This window comes from Scatophagus argus, chromosome 2, assembly GCF_020382885.2.
Source record: "Scatophagus argus isolate fScaArg1 chromosome 2, fScaArg1.pri, whole genome shotgun sequence".
Classification (NCBI taxonomy): Eukaryota; Metazoa; Chordata; class Actinopteri; family Scatophagidae; genus Scatophagus; species Scatophagus argus.
In genome coordinates this window covers 18,816,574-18,834,089 of record NC_058494.1, presented here as the reverse complement: position 1 = coordinate 18,834,089, position 17,516 = coordinate 18,816,574, and the positions used below count along the sequence as shown (strand labels likewise).

Here is a 17,516-nt window from a genome sequence, read left to right as displayed (position 1 = left end):
GTCTGCCATGGCTTCATAGCACACAGTCATTTCCATAATTGCCCACAATCAAACCAACCCCTCCTGGATTCCTCCCGCTCCAGATTCCTGTTGATAAGCCGAGCTGGGGCTCTGGTGAGTGCCGGAGACCCCCAAGTAAGAACAGGTGCCGCTAATGTAACTGATTTCAGATTCTCTGTGTATCCAGTAATTGCCATGGTTGGACATTCCCTTTCGGATTGCTATCGAGAGACATTTCTGAAGAGGGGAATGAAAGAGGATTTGTCCCACATTTGGTTCAGTATTATCAAGAGCCAAATTAAGATGCCTTACGGTATGTACCCCTGTAGGGCAGTAAATTGCTGGGCATCAGGTCATAGCGACTGATTCACATTGGAGCCAATTTTCCACTGCCTAACGCGTCATTCTTCATTCTGCGGCTACCAGAATAAACTTTTTACACCATATTTAGAAACAAAGTCAAACACACATGACACAGTTTGTGATGTAACATAATGTTCTCCACTTTTATAGTGTCAGTGTCTTGCAGAAATCACCTCACCTTTCTCATAAGCTCAGTTATTTGAGAAGAGAAAAAAAATGTAAGTGTAATTTTTCAAATATTTCTAAGCCTTGGCTCGTGTGCCGTGTAACTCCAGCATGGGGATATGAGTGGAAGATGCGTTCATGTTCTTTACTTATGTAAAAGTACCAGTACCAGAATGTAGTAAAAAAAAATATTTAATTATAACTACAAATAATGCATTCGGAATCTTAAATTCGGAATCTCAAGTAAATGTACAAAAATATTATTTAAGAAAAGTACTGTAAAAAGTGCTACCTGTAAGAGTTCCATTATTAAATGATAAATAATATCATCCCATTACTATGACTGATGCATGAACTTCTTACGTGAAATACTTTACATACATTGTATGTAAAATCAGATTCTGTAGAGTAACCATAGTTGTCTAAAATGTAGTGAAAAATGTAATGTTGTACTCTGAAATGCAGTGGAGTTGAAGTATCATGTAATACTCAGGAGGACCGAGTATCTTAACGTTCTGCTGTTTCAGGGTGACTGTACTTAGTTAAATTCCACCACTCAGTATGAAAAGACGAATAAGTGGTTCTTTCTGATTGCATCGTACATTAAAGCATGTGGTAAACATGAGGAATAATTTCCTTTCCTTTTTCGGTCGATTGAGCCCAGCAGTGAGTCTCCCGTTGCCTCCACTCCTCAGTCCTCCGCTCTACCAGGTGACTGTTTACCTCGACGTGGCCGCGACTGTGGCCACATGCGCGCACACGCGGAGTCATACGTCACCGTGCTCGCTCCTCTTCTCGCGCGCTGGTTAAAAAGAAGGAGGAAAGAGCACGGGAAAACATGTGAGCGGTCTGAGGACTTTAGTGAGAGACAACTTTTATGTCTTATATGTTTTTTTTTGGCCCCGTGCATGCACAAACCGCCGTGCTGTGCTTTAAAGGAATTACATCTAAAGGAACGTCACGGTTCTTTTTTTCTTTTGCAGTTCACGGAGTTTTTTTTTTTCTTCCTCTTTTTGGTTTTGACTTTTTATGTTCATCAGGATAAATTGTGTCATTGTTTTGCTTTTATTTTGTTATTTTTTAAAAATTTCTCAGTTGTGCTATATAAGCAGAAGCAACACTAATTTATTTTGAAACACCTTTCTCTACAGCAGTGAATCAAATGTAGGACACCTGCTCTGACAAACAGCATATTTGTAATTTTTCTTATTGTAGTAACTGGCTTCTGCTGCTCGGAGAAATACACAGCTCAAATAAAACTCTGTATTACATTGCAGTTTAACGCAACTCTTTTCCAACCAGTCGGCATATCTTGTATTTTTGTTGTATTTTTCATATTTTTTTTTGTTAATTTTTATGATTTTTTGAAACTATGAAGCATTTGCAATTTGTGCTTGTCCTGGCCATCGCGGTCAACGTGTGGGAATGTGGAGACGCAAAATTCGGTGAGAGGGGAGAAATTAGCCCCAGGCGGAGAAGATGTTACGACGGAAGCTTGCCCAAGCGGCTGAAGAAAAGGGAGCGAAAAGTGTTGCTTGACGGCAGCAGCAGCGGAGAAGTTTGCCACAGGTTGTATCCCCGTGTGTCCTGCTGTCCCACCAGGAGAGCCGCCTATCAGATCCTGCACCGCAGGGATGCCAGGGTAGGTTAATGTCTGTCCACCACGTTGCATTTTCCTCAGATTAAGGGACTGGGTTTTACGGCTAAAACGCCCCGGGAGTTGCATTTACAGCCCCTGTGTATTGTCATTCTGCCTCTTATTGCCGACAGCTGAATTTGGGGATGGTCAGGGGAAATCATCCTAGGCAGCCTCTGAACAGTCCAGATTAAAAAAGGGTCTTATTTTAACATTCCCACAGGGACATATAATTTGTCTATGATACTCTCTACTACGTGATCTTGCCATATCTTTATGTTTTTTAACTGCTCCCAATAGGCTCACCTGTAACATCCCCATTTGTGGCATTTACCGTATATCTGAAGCCTGCTGGTATTTTATTATGATTTATGTTTTTAGTCTCTCGTACTATCTTCTCATGGCAACTTAATTTGCTGGTATAGGGTCTGTCTGACTCTTCTGTAAGGGCTTGCCTGTTTCTTTTTTTGGCTAACCTGGTCTGAAATTAAATGCATTTCCAGGTGTCGAGGATTTATTTTCATTTTGTTCATCGGGTGCCTCGCTTTACACAATCTGGTGCAACTGCAGTCTAACGCGCTTCATCGTTACCATGGTAATCACTCGCCGATTTACGTTACTTCTCGCCACAGTCAACTACAACTGTCAGAGGAAAAGGCTACTAGCTAAACTGTTGAACCGTACCAGAAAAAAAGGTAGGAGCTCGGTTGTAACTTTTTTTTTTAATCAACCGTCGACCTTTTATAAGGCAGCTTAAAGGTGATAGCAGACGGTTTTGTCGTCGTCTCGCTGTTTAACAGTCATTCGTTCACCGCGGTTACGTACAGGAATTTGTTTGTCTAGCGTAGGCTGTAAACGCTAAGGGAAAAGTTCCACAAAATGCAACCGGTGTCGTAACACAAATGACCGTTATGGGGTCGACCGAAGTTGTAAAATGCGTGTCGGTAATATAGGGTTTTAAACCTCTACTCAGTTTGAGGGAAGTCGGTAAAAAAGAAAAGCAACTGAATGTGCCAAAGTTGTAGCAGATTCCGTCGGATCCTCACCGGGCTATTCTCATGTAAACCACTCCTCGAATCATTCAGCGGCTGGGTGGTATCTTACTTTGTGTAGCGACAAAAAGCCATATTGCATCATTTAATTTTCTCAAGTCATGCAAATAAGATTGGGGGGCGACGACACTGAATAGGACGAACTCGACTTCTCCTCCTCCCCGCTACACTGCCCACACACGGAGCCCTTTTTGATTATGGCAAAAGAATAACAACAACACCATTGTGTTTGTTGGTTTCACTAATGGGAGAAGCTGGAGAACATCACTCTCCCTCAGTCATCGGCTCTGTCCAAGTGTTAATGCCTTTGAGAGGGTGTGTGTCCTTCACGATATCCTCCTGCCAACCAACTTAAACCTATTCCCTGAGGACAAGTGTTTTGTGTAAACTTAGTGTTGCCTACATCAGTGCGCTATCCGTCTTTCTCGGTCTCTCCGGCCATATGAGGTTTGCAGAGCGTCGCTTATTTTTTGCAACTGCAAGACAAGTGATTTTTTTTTTCCAAATGATGCGCTGTATAACAATATTTTTTTCCAGCAAGTTCATTGGCAAAAGCGATTATACAGATGCTATCGTAAGAAAAAGTAATCCTGTAACAGCTGTTCTTCCTTATGAAGCAATGCGTTGCAGCTTGGTGGGATGCCAGTCTTAAAAATTTAATGTAAACATCTGAAACACCCTGGGGATACATTTATGACATTTTTATTATCTTATACTCTTATAGCTCCATGTTTGTTTGATTATGGCTCTGTTCTCAACCTGCTATAGCATGTCCTCAGTAAAAGTGCAACAGCTGAGCCTCATTCCCATTTTCTCCCTGCTTTTGAGGAACGTACTCACTGAGATTCAGCAAAAGACAACAAACAAAGGACCACTTGTTCTGGTTTGGATGATGGCAACATTGGAGCCCATCCCAGCAACATATGGACACAGGGCATGGCTGAGAGCACACAAATGCTACTCTCTGTGGACCTTGTGCCAGCCCATGGCACACAGAATCAATGGGCAATTTAGAGCAGGAGGGCAGGCATGCCCACAACACTACATGGCATGAGTGAACAGGGCACAGAGACAGAGGAACACACCACTCATACAGGGTCATAGCCTTCCTGGATCTCCCTTTTTGGGGAAGATATCAATTAGACAATTGAACAAAAGAACAATAGTGAGATTTTGGTATCTGTGGAACCTCAAACAGGCTTGAATTTATTTTTCCTCTTCAATTTGTCTGTTATCCTGCCTTTACATTTGCTGTATGTTAGTATATTTTTCAGGTAGACAATCAAGGTTTTGTCGGGAGCTGTGCCAACTCTTCGGTAAAGCTCTGAATAACTTGACAGAGAATCTTTTACCCAATTGTAGTTTGTTCTACAGTCAGAGCAAAGTGTAAGGCATCCATGTGTTGGCCTTGGGTCCGCTGGTCTAATTGACTTCGACAGACTGCTAATTTGTTGATACCAGAGCGGGAATGATGTGCCTGTCTATCTCTAAATTGGTGTTTACACATGGACCTCACACAGAGCAAAGCACTACCAGCCTGCCTGCCTGCCTGCCTGCCTGGTTGCCCAAGCAGCCCAGCTCTTGACCTAAAACAGATTACATTGTGTTTTATTACAGCTAATTTGTTATGTAAATAATCCTGCTAATTTCTTTTGGATTAACTCTTTGTGTACGTTTGTGTAATGACCCCAAGACAGGCTTTGAGGCTCTTATTTGGCTTCATTCATTTCATGCCCCGAAATCTGTCAGACATGAAAATTGTAATTTGAGTTTAAATGTTTATGAACTTGGGTAAGTAGGCAGTGAATGAGATGATTCCTTTGTTTATTTCTCCAAACAGTCAGGGTGTTCCAACCTCAATGTTTAACAAATTGGTATCAAAGGCTATAGAGTTGGATGTTAAATAAAATGTCCTTAGGATAGGATAGAAATGTGAAAACAGTGTGCTTCAGCTTTAAAATTTCCATTTGCAGGACGTTGTTGTAATTTTTGTTGTAGTTTTGTAATTTGTGTACATGCGATTATAAATTCTTTAAAAGAAAAGTTCCAGTGGGAAAATGAGGAGAGTGGCTATACCACCATTAAAAGTGGTATACATATACAGATCATGGCAGAGATGCTGCAGACTTTCACGCGCTTCTGTGACAGTAGTGACTTTGTCCTTCCTCATTCTTCGCACTGCAGATGATGCTATGGAAAAGGTAGTTGATGTATGAACAAGCTTATTAGCACAAGACCAACCATAACACTAACTGTCAAAACCAACCACATGTCAGATCTTGCAAATCATGTAGAGTATAAACATACTCCATGATGACATTGATATTTAACATATAATATGGCATATGGCGGCATATGAAGTAATGGGCTTATGACATCTAGTGTTGCTTCATACCTTGTTGCCAGACTATCTCATTGTGCATGTAACATCTGGGAGAAAGATGTTATGAGCATACAGTTGTAACTTGTAGGTTAAGTTGTAACTTCAGAGTATTTATGTTAAGTAAAGTTCACTGACTTTCCGTATGGTAACTCGGGTGAGATTGGCTAATTTAGGGCTGTTAAATGGGAATGTCTGGTGAGGGCTGGAAAGTGTTTAGGCATGTCTGTGTTTTATTGAAGGAATGATTTAAATATTTAATCAAAACCATTTTCTAGTTTTTCCACTGAAACATTACATTAGCTGATATATGCATGACTAACAAAGTTTGAAAACTAAATTCAGGTAAAAGGCTTTAGCAGCTATTATTTGCCATAAAAAAGTCTCACTGAGATCATCTTGAAATACATCATTTTAAATATAATCCTTGAAAATCCCAAGTTGGTAGGAATTTCTGATAACTGAGATTTGGAAATACACTCCACAATCTAAAGTTTCCATATTTCACAGTGTAATGTTTATGATGTTGGATCGCCAAACATCCAGCTAATCTTAAACTGGACGAGGCTTGCCTATATGAAGTGAAGTGAGAAGTGAAAGTTTACAGCCCGCCATTTTAATCACTGGCCCTTGTTGCGTGTGGTCTCCAGATTTTCTCCACCAACAACACCGAATGTGGACGTCTCCTGGAGGAGATCAAGTGTGCTCGCTGCTCCCCCAATGCCCAGGTGTTGTTCCACTCCTCGGACATGGATAAGATGCCACACAGGGAGCCAGACCTTCCACGGCTCTGCCAGGACTTCTGCCGCGAATTCTACTACACCTGCAGGGGGCACATACCAGGTAATTATGCAGATAATAATGACCATCAGTGTGACTTGAATTATAGCCCCTGTGTGGTTACTTGGTGGTACACAAGCAAACTTATACAAATGAACAGCTTAAGTGAAAGGAGGCACATGTTCTACTCATTTCACTCTCTCGTACATTTGAAATGAATCTGACATATCTGATTGTGATGAATTAAAATCCACAGCGGGTCTCTTTTCTCATTGAGACTCAGCCTGCACACATAGAACTGGCAGATTTTTGGACTTATGCAAGAAGTGGTGCGTCAGTAGTCTGGTCTGTGAATATTTATTTATCCAGCTCTTACCTCATCTGACCTCACCTCCGTTTGTTGCTGAGCTTGTCTCACCCGTTTGCTTGCTCCTTGCTTTACTGTTGAGCTTTAATGCATCAGTATGATTGCTTTCCACACACTGTATCTATACTATACAAACACAAAACCAGTTTACTGATTATTCAGACTGATCAGGCACATTTGGCTTTGCAAATAGCAGAGCAATATCTGTGCTTTCAGTAGTATTCTGTCAAGCCGTGTTTTTCGCACCAGGTGCAAAAAGTTTTGTTCACTCACCCCTGTTATTTTTGTTTGAATCATAAAATAAATTTTTAATCCGAATGCAGTAACAATACACAGATTTAAAATATTCCCCAACATGTGAATGGAAAATGTTTGATTTTCAAAGATGCGTGTGAATACAAATATCTCACATGCACTAACAAAAGCCAGTCCAGTCTGACCAGTGTACCAGAAAACTGAACGGGATCAAAATGAACTATTTGATGTCCTGTTCCTGGATACTGCTTCCCAGACTCAATTCCTGGGGTTATTCTGTATTCAGGATGCATAAGCACCCCAGCTGTGCTCTAGACGTGACTGACCCCGACTTTGCTTTCCTGAGACACAAACTGTCACTTGAAAACCTCTGTCTCATTCTCTGCCACCTGCTTTCATTTGAGTAGTCAGCTCACATGACTCTAAAGATAGTGTTGCTTTACTGGACCTTCTTATCTCTGACCATGACCTCCACTACAAGATTGCAGAATCCACAGGACAGAGAAAGGAACTCACTGATGCAACAGTTTTCCTTGTGAATACAGTACTGCTAAATGATAGGAGCCCTTCTGCTCCCAGAAAGCATGTGGTCTTCAGAAGAACTTCCTTTGAAGGGATGCAAGATCACAGGTACCTGTGCCATCAGAGTGCATACCAAACATGATCAAACACTTTTTGACTGTCTTTTCTCCTCCAGCCAAGTCTTCTTCCAATCTCTGTCGCCACAAACTGATTAGATCTTCTGAGATTTGAAAACAGAGAACAGTTTCAAACACACTTGTCTGCAACCCACCCACATGGTATGCTGCAGCTCAAGTCAAATATCAAACACATACATTCCATCTTAGTCCATCCTCGTCTGGATCTAATGGCCTGCTGGCGTATCTTGTTCAGCACTTGAACTACAATTGAGGTTAGTGAGTGGGGCTCCACAGATCATAGAGAGAGGAGGAAAAAAGAAGGTGACTTGTTTGGAGGTACATTACCTGCTCATGAGCTGACAGGCAGACATATGGGCTCAGCGAGTCAAACCATAAAAGCCCAAGAGAGGAATCCAGAGAAGAATCCCCCCTCCCTGTATTCACATTCGTGCTCCTCCCCAGTCGGACCCCCCCCCCCCCCCCCCCCCCCCCGCCCTTGTCCTCCACAGATCAGCATATGTGGTGACGAATGACACATTTATTTTTCTACAAAGGTTGTGTGTATGTAAAACTGCTGAAGTGCATCAAGATGTCAAGTACTTTGGGTGGGCCACCCAGGTTGCCTTGGAAGATAACCAGATGGAAGTATAACTTTAGCACTGGGGAGCCGGGAATATGGACAGAGTTCTCTCTCTCTGTCTTTATCCCCTACTTCTGCCTCTCTCTTTCTCTCTTGTCTTTTTTCTTTTCTCTTTTTCTTGGTTCATACTCTTTTCCGGTCTTGTTTCTGTGAGTGCCACAGTATAATAAAAGTTGGCAATATCAAAGTTGAGGATTTAAAATATATTACAAAAAATAAAACCCATACTGAACACAAAAGATTAATGAGATTGAATCCTATTGCAGGGAGAGTAACAAATGTGTTGGCATGTTTAAGTATTTCATAAATTTCATTTAAATTGTAGTTCTTAATCGTGTCATGTGAGGCAGTAAATGGGAATATAACCACAAACAGGAACAGACAATATTATATGTTCTTAACTTGCTAATTTAAAATCACTGACCAAAGGTATTAAAATGAAACTGTAACCTTTACAGCATCCAGAACTGTTGTCTTTCTTCCATGAAATTTCCTACTGGCCCTTGATAATTCCATGTACTTAGCCCCCATTTCTCTATAAAGACATTTTACTGCCTTGACTGGCACTTCTGCTTGGATGACTCCCACCTTCCCCTCACTCCTCTTGTCTCATATCTTCCTCCCCTCTTTGCTCATCCCCCCACCCTGCAACTGAGATCCCCAACCAGCATGGTTAAGATAACTGCAGACACAAGTGGGTGGGTGGTATAGCCAGAGCTGTGTGTGTGTGTGTTTCTGTGTGTTTGATCTTCATGTTGTGTTTAGATGTTTGAGGGGATATCCTATCACCTCCAGTATTTGGTGCGGTCAGCGCTTGCGGTTAGTGTGTGGCAGGAGAAGGAGATGAAAGAAGGGACAGGGAGAGTTCTGTTTGTGTTTTTATCACTGGTGTATTTGCTCTCCTCTGTCCTCTGAGGGACTGACTAAAGGAAACAATATTGGCAAGATTGTTTTTAGGTCGCAGAGGGCCGCTGAGAACCAGTGCGCACTTTTCTTTTTGTTGGGAATAATGCTGTGCCTGCAAAGGCTGGAGGCATAGTTGTGTGTGGTAGCAAGCAGAAGGGAAATATAGAATGATGTGATGGTAGTTTTATCTTGAATTCATATGCAGTGTTAGTAGGATTCTATCAATAACCGAATTCCAAGTCAGTTTTATTTATATAGCCCAATATTGCAAATCATAAATTTAGCTAAAGGGGCTTCCTAATCTGTGTAGCGTACTGCACCCTCTAACCATATGTTGTGTTCAGACAGAAATCACAAAGGAGCTAGAAAGTTAATACAAAGACTCGAATAGACCCAAATTCACATCTACTTGTGCTGAGCGTCGCTAATGGCACAACCTAACTGCGGAAATTGGATTATGATCTTATCTGGAGCTGGAGGAGAGCTCAGAGTTTACTTTTAAACTTTTGGGATTAACAGTGGATTAATCTTTACACTTGTTTATAAACTTGTCTGCAACAGCCAATCACAGATTCCTGGATGTACCTGCTGCTACCTACCTGAGGAGAGACAATCAAAGTCTCTGGTGAATGTTGAGTTCAAATAGTGACTTGAAACACACAGACAGACACAACCTCCCCTGCCGTTGGTTGCTAGCATGTGGCTAATGTAGAGTAAGGTATTCTGGCTGCTTGTGGCAAATAAACACTTGCACGAGTAACACAAATAAAAATAAATGAACTCTGCAATCAAACTAATGCCAGAAGAAAAATTGCTTTGCTCGTTGTCTGAACCTGCTGTTTGACCCTTGATCACTGTTTCAGTCAGGAAGACGTGCAATAGGTATCATGTGTACAGAATATACCAACATACAATTACGTTATGAATAACGAGCATTACAAAATACCGAATAGATTGGAACACACTTAAAGCATATGGATCCGGCAGGATACTTTGCAACTTCCAGGTGCAGCTGAACCCAAGCCTGACCTGAGACGTGCAGCCTCTTCTCGCCACAAAGACTTGGAAGAGGACAGACTGCACAGACACACAAGAGACAAAATTTAAGCACATCAAGGACAAGGACAACATAAACACAAACTAGAGAGAGAGACAAGAGGCAAGGCTCAATCTGCTGGAGGGCAATCCAGATGATCCAGATCCCACAGCAGACAAGAAGGTCACAGTTTCATTTGGTTAAGATCATCCTTTACAGGCACACACAGCTGAGTATCTTCAGCATAGCAACGGAAAATAGTCCGATGACTATGTAATTTGACCAAGAGGTAATAAAGAGAGAAAAGCAGAGGGCCAAGAACAGGCCCCTGAGGTACTCCATATTTCACATTTGTAAATTTAAATGTAGTATTACTGTAGAAAACACATTGTGTTCTTTCAAATGTGTAAGACATCAAACGAAGAGCCACACCGGGGACGCCAAATTGATTTCCCAGTCAGTCTGTTAGTACACAGTGAGCTGTGGTGTCAAAATAGAAGCATCGAGGAGCAATCTGAATTCATATGAAGCAGAATATCAGTCACCATTTTAAGTACAGTTTCGTAGGAGTGATGGACCTTCAAAGAAGATGAAAAAGGTTCAAAAAAATTATTCTCTTGGGCCTGAATTTGCTAAGACATAACTCAGTAAGTATTTCTGAACATCATGTCTTTGTTAGACAATGCAAACAAAGAATATCTCACTACATTTTTTTGTTTATTCGGAATTACATGCTATATTTAACAAGCTGATTCTTTCATTTCACATGCTGTGTCCATGTGTTGCTCAGTAATGCAAAACAGTCACACCTGTTTCAAGGGAAGAACAAGTGTTTGGATCATTAAAGAAGATTTAGGGATCCCTCAGAGTTGCAGGAACAATAAAAAATTCACCCGTTAACTGAATGAACACAGTTTTGTGCAAAAGAATACAAGAAGAATTATAGGAGATGTAGTGTGCAGGGAGAACCACATTTATTTACTTAGTTAAATGTTATCCTACAAATAGCCTTATAAAATGAACGGTTCTGAGTTTAGAATGTGGTGACCACCATTTTATTCAGGCTGTATAGCTGTTTTGGCCAGTTTCTTAATAATGTAAATTTAATCTCTTGAGTTCACTGCCACAGAGACATTGGTTGCAGTAGAAACTGAAATACGCTTTACCAGAGTTTGAATGGACTGTCCAGTGCAATACTTGTGCTTATCAGAAGCCTCTCCTTGCTTTGTACCTCACATCTTTAGAAGATGAACAGATGTAAATGTAAGTACATTGTGCTGCTCTCATCGCTTTTCACAAAAGGACAAAAAAAAAATGAATGCATGACTTTTTCTATGACAGTATTTTTAATGTATGGTATGGTAGCCTGCAGCCCTCAAATCCCAAAATTGGGGAGATTGCTTGCACTTACAGCAACAAGCATTGTTGGCATCGACTCTGGAGAAGTGTAAACACACTTTTGACTGTTTAGTTCTTCGCACTAAGAGCATGGTGTGTGTGTTGGTGCTGCACGGTGCTGCAGTATCTGAGAGAGAGCTGCCCCACACCCCAGTGCACATTGTATCCTTTCTTTCTTTCTGTTTCTTATTTACAGTTTTTTTTCTTTTCTTGTGCTTACTCATTGATGTACACAGATACAGTGCAGCCATTTCGTTTACAGACATGTGCACGCACCAAACTTAAGTACCATGAAAGCAATGTTATGAGAATGTTTTGGATTTTCTCAGTTTACTTGTCTACATGGGCCCAGTGTATTTAACCATGAAGTATCTACAGTAAGTGTATGACCCTCTGTCTATGTCTGTTGTGTTTGCTAGAACTGTTCCAAGCCGATGTGGATGAGTTCTGCCAGTACTATGGAAGGAGAGATGCCAGTCTGTGCTTTCCAGATTTTCAGCGAAAGCAACCACAAGGGCAAGAGTCCAACTACTTGGGAGATGAGAAAATAGACATCAGCAGGTTTGTAGACTGACACGTACCATGTTTTTCATCCGTTTGAGAGTTGAGTTACATTAAGGGAGATGTACATATTATTTTGAATGAGCTTTGGATAGTGCTTAATGTGTTTCAGCCAAGTGAACTTTTCTTTTCAGGCTTCATTAGTGTTTACAAGTTCAGATTGATATCATTCAGCTGTGATTTTTATGTTGTTATAGAAACAGGCATAGCCTCAGTCGCATGCTCTGAGTTCACTGGTCCATTTTGTCATGGTCCATACTCTCAGACAGAAATGCTCTGCCATCTCTCCACTAATCCTAAAGTTTGTCCAGACTGCATTTGCTCAGCTTTGCTCACATAATGAAAATGCTTATCCTGCGTCATTCTGGTTGCCTCCCTCACTGCAAATGTCCGTACATCACAGAGGGCTTTGCCCTTTTGTCCGTGGGGGGATGCCTTTCATCTCTGTTTCCCCTGAGGCAAGAAGGCAAAGCAGCATGTGCACCTGAATAATAGCAACCAACATTCAGTCAAATAACTTTCAGAAGGTAGAGTCATTTGTCGCATCTGCCCCTTATTATTTGACAAATATCAGCTAAATGACAGTGAGTGGGACTTTATTACATTAGAGGCTGGCAGAATGTGGCAAAATTGAGCAAATTAAGTTATTGGCTAACATAATGGCCTTTGTCTTAGGGAATTAAGTACTCATGTGTTCCCTGTGCAATGCACAAAGGGAGTTGTGGTGGACTTTTTGGTGTTTTTATGGCTAGTGGCATATAGCTCACACCTGGGAGCACAGAATTTGAACCCTCAACAGGCCCAAATTTCCAGTTCAAGCCTGTCTCCAGCCCATGGTTTTGAAGCCCCACTAGGCTCCAGCCCAACTTTTTGGCCCTACCCAGCCCAAAACAGCACTATAAGCTCTCTCTGTTGTGTGCAAACAAACTTGCATGCAAATTAAACAAACAAACAAACAAAAAACACACACATTAACACAAGACACCAAAAAAGATGTGAAAACCCAATCAGAGAAGCATGTAGGCACTGCAGTGAAGAACAGTGATCCAGCATCAGCAAATAAGTAAATAAAGATTTACGGCCTACCTTTTTGTTGGGTTAACATTACAGAAAACTGAAGAACATTCTCACAAAAAACTGTTCGCCAACTGGCTACTCTCCAATTCATTCGCTGTTTATGGGCAAGTGTTGTGAAGACAAAGTAATTTCCCACGCTTCTACATGTCCCTGATGCTCTGCACGCTCATCTGAATTGTCGTGTGTAATGCACACGAAATTACAAAAATACATTATTCATACACAAGACTGCAATGCGTGCATATATATATGACATAATCACCATAACAATATTTCATACAATGTCCTTGGTGTGGTCTGCACATTTATGGTAACAATTATAGCAGAGAATTTAAATGAACTGGACCAAGCTATTCTGTAACAACAAAAAGTGGATTTTGGCTGTCTCCTGGTTAAGAATGTAAAGTAAATTACACAAGCAAAGCATTCAGAAAACATCTTCCACCAAATAATTGTGAATGTCATATATATAATTTTAGTTTAAACTGTTGCCATATCTTATTGTTGATTACTTAATGCTGTCTTCCAAATACTACCCACAATCTGTCACACCCCCTCTACCTTATAACTGGATTATTCACCACCACCGTGACCTTTTGTGTCTCCCTTGTTACCCAGGAAACACAAACACAACTGCTACTGTGCCCAGGAGGTGTTGAGTGGTCTGAGGCAGCCGGTAGCCGTGGTGCACTGTGGGGATGGATCCCAGCGGCTCTTTGTCCTGGAGAGGGAGGGAATTGTCAGGATACTCAACCATGACCTTGAACTAATCAAGGAGCCCTTCCTCGACATCCACAAGCTGGTGCAGAGCGGCCTGAAGGTAGGAATGAGCCTGCCTTCCTAGCGTTTACAGTGTTGGAGGGATTACAGAAGACATGTGATAATATGGATGTACTTTGAAAACAGATGTTGAAAAGAAAACATCTGAGAGAAAAGGAAAGGAACATGGTTGATTGAGTATGAAATATTGTTTGTGACATTGTTAGAGTAAGGAAGTAATATGGTAGTGCCTTTATACAGTTCTTTACTACACAACTGTTTGCACCTATGTAAACGTGTGAGGAATATCTCCAGCCAAGATAAATCCCTTGAAAGTGGTGCCTGCTCACTATTAGTATTTAATTATATAATTACACCAAATAAGCAGTCATTCATCAAATGTGATCGTGTCTAATCATTACGCTATTTTGCGCTAATTAACTGTACATACAGGACACATTGTGCTCACTGCTAATTTTCTGCCAATTCTCACAAGATGAGTTAATGACTTTCTTAATCTCTCCCATATTGTTCCTATAAGGGTTCTAATATCCCACATGGTGACTTACTCAATACTTTACATAGTGACCAGCTCAGACCCCACATGATGATTGGAATGACAGTTAAACAACTCCCTCCCAGGTTTAAATTGTCCGCACGCTTTATTCACTGTAACGGAGATGTTTTTATTGGATGTCTGTGATATTTACTTTGCCTTCTCCTGCTCTCTTAGAGAAATAATGAGGTTACTGTATGCCTGTATGTTGGACAGGAATTAGCACCTTTGTATTGTCAACCTGACCACTGACCGTCATGAATGTTTGCCTGCCAAGAGAGGACATGATAGGATATTGGGGTGTCAAGGGCCGAGTAAACATGTGTTGTGCTTCTGTTTGACTTTGTGCCCTGTTTGAGAAGAATAAACACAGGCAACGCCGTAAAAAAGAAGTAAAGCTACACTTGAATAAATCATCTGAGCCTTTTCCCAGTTTTTGAATATTGTTATGTTCATTGGATGGCTGAATAGGTGTATTTTAAACCACTTTATGTGTGGTGGTACTTGTGACATTTCAAATACTGCAAGATTTAGACATAAATTGTAGTGCAATGTGTACTGTAACTCTAAGAATTCTCTATGGATATCTCAATTGCGAAGACTTCAGATTAAAGCCTGTACTGTCATGATATTTACGTTTTATCCATACTCCTTACTGTATCTAGGATTTTGAAATTGAGAACTGTTTAGAAATTGTTTAGATTGCACAAGATGGGAAGCTGGGATGTTTGGGTGGCACACTCCCAGACAGGAAGTTTATCTATCACGCATGCCTCCTGCTCTTCTGCTGACAAGACCCTTTGCTTATGAGGAGTCAAACAGAGCACAGTAATTGAATATGCAACTGCCCCCTACGGGATACTGTCACTGCTCTGCTGTGCCTCCTTATCATCATTCAATCCAAAACTGGTTGTGGATAAAGTAACCATTATGACAATTAGACGTGGCTCGATCCCTGCAGGTCCCAGGAGTCTTATTCTGTGATGTTGGCTGCCAGAAAGGGCTCCCAGCCACACTGGGTGAACACAACAAGGGGAGGGCTAAGGTGTTTACTGGCAGCATCAACAGGATGGAGATGCCTTTATACAGAGAGAGGAACCCAGCCCCCCCAGGAGACGGGCCAGATAACGGGTTTATCATCAGCTCCATGCACATGCTTTGATTGTAATGTTCTGTGCTTCCTTCTGGTCTTCTATCCCCCTCCTTCCATGGATCCCCCCGGTGCCAATTAAGAAGAACTGAACAGAAACAATGCTGTGCTGTGGTGGTGTGGGCTTCTAGCTGCGCTGTGGGTGTTCTTCTCCTGAAATTCAATCTCTATACTCCACCAGCCCCCCACCAAAACTCCATCCACCACACACACACACACACACACACGCACACGCACACGCTACCCATGTCATCATCACAGTGGTCTTTCCACAATTGGCTCACATTCGCACACCTCCAACATGGCAGTGAATTGTGGACAAACCTCCTGATAGGACAGGGCCCTGCTACAGGATTTGGTTAGGAATTGTAGCCATTTATCTGCAGCCAATCTATTTTTCATTGGCTTTCAATTAAATTGAATGACTGTAATATTTTTGCACAGCACTGGAAAAGTCTGACATTGCAATTTTTTCTGCAATATGTATTACTAGGTGAAAAATACAGAAAATTTCAACAGATACATACAGATACAGCGTTAATCATGTTTTTCTCAATTTTGGGTATCTAAAAAAGTAAATCCCCCACTCCTACTTCTAGCACAGTTGGTTCAGCCCCCTGTTAACCCCCAGCAACATTAGCTAGCCTCTCAGCTATGGGTACATGCATACCTCCTTCTGCGCGGTGATACTGAAAGAAAATAGTTCCTATGTGAAACTGCTCACAGCAAGGTCTGTGGATTATCTTGAGGAACCAGGTCATGATTTCTGGAAAGGGACATTGCTGTTGAGTTTTTTTAAATCCTTTTTTTTTTGGCCCTTTGAACACCACAAACGAATTGTCCTGTATTTCCATTAATTTCAAGAGAAGGTATCTCAGGACAAAACAATCTAAATGGAGAAAATAGCACTACAGATAAGAGGGAAAATGTGATGTTCCACAAATCATGAGTCTAATCTGACACAATAGCATTGCATTCATTCTGTACACCAGTGCCACACAAGTTGTTGCTCAGGAAGAGAGCATCTTCCTAGTTGAACATGTTTCATGGGATGGCAAGATGCATAAAGCTTTATAGAGATGCAAACCGCAAAAATTTGAGCACAGTTTAACATGACAACTTCGGGAAAGACACTCGAGAGTAGCGGTAATGTGTGATAGTAGCAGTAAGTTTTATAAATGAAGATACTAGTGAGCAGCAGCCTGAAGCTTGACGGTCCACTGACAGCGGCAAGGGGGCCTGCAATAAAATATTTCACTGTTAAAACAAATAAGTCACAGCATGTTATTCTTCCTGTCCCTGCTCCATGGACAGCTGCTCTGCATTCTCAGTGGCCATCAGGGGCTCAGGGCTGCTCTCGTACTGACAGAAATAAGTGGCCTCATCTTCACTATTTATTCTGACTAGAAGCAACGGCAGAGTCGTACTGATCATACTGATCTCAGAATTATACTCAAATAGTGGGATGCCTGCTAGTGAAAGATGAATATTAAGAAGTAGAGCAGATAGGCAAAAACTGCCTGTTTTATAAACTTTATGGCCCAGATGATGGATTATATTTTATACTTGGTTGGTGGGAGGATTAATGTATCATCGTATTGATGTGCTATGTGCTTGTCATTGGATTAATGTATCAACAAGTGGAGGAGTTGCAGTGGAGACTAGAATCTCATTGCACAAGAGAAAAGCAGAGAACACTACACAGGAGGTGTGTGAATTCTTTATGTGCGAAGAGAGGGAAGTGTGGGCGTAGATGCATCACGTCGTCTTTGAGTGAAGGGCATGGACATTGTT

At 41.4% G+C, this 17,516-nt stretch overlaps 1 protein-coding gene across 3 annotated transcripts in view; it reads left to right on the top strand.

Annotated features, from left to right (window-relative positions):
* The first annotated feature begins 1,366 nt into the window (after positions 1–1,366).
* Positions 1,367–17,516, top strand: part of LOC124073444 (hedgehog interacting protein) — a 33,474-nt gene continuing 17,324 nt past the window's right edge. Inside the window, exons 1-4 of one of the 3 annotated variants that reach the window (XM_046415671.1) lie at positions 1,367–2,170; positions 6,247–6,439; positions 12,039–12,180; positions 13,876–14,077. In XM_046415671.1, the coding sequence (XP_046271627.1) occupies positions 1,901–2,170; positions 6,247–6,439; positions 12,039–12,180; positions 13,876–14,077 (807 nt within the window). In that variant the 5' untranslated portion in view covers positions 1,367–1,900. Of the gene's footprint in view, positions 2,171–2,717; positions 2,860–2,917; positions 4,533–6,246; positions 6,440–12,038; positions 12,181–13,875; positions 14,078–17,516 lie in introns of those variants that run through there. The other 2 variants (XM_046415680.1, XM_046415688.1) reach the window with 2 other exon arrangements.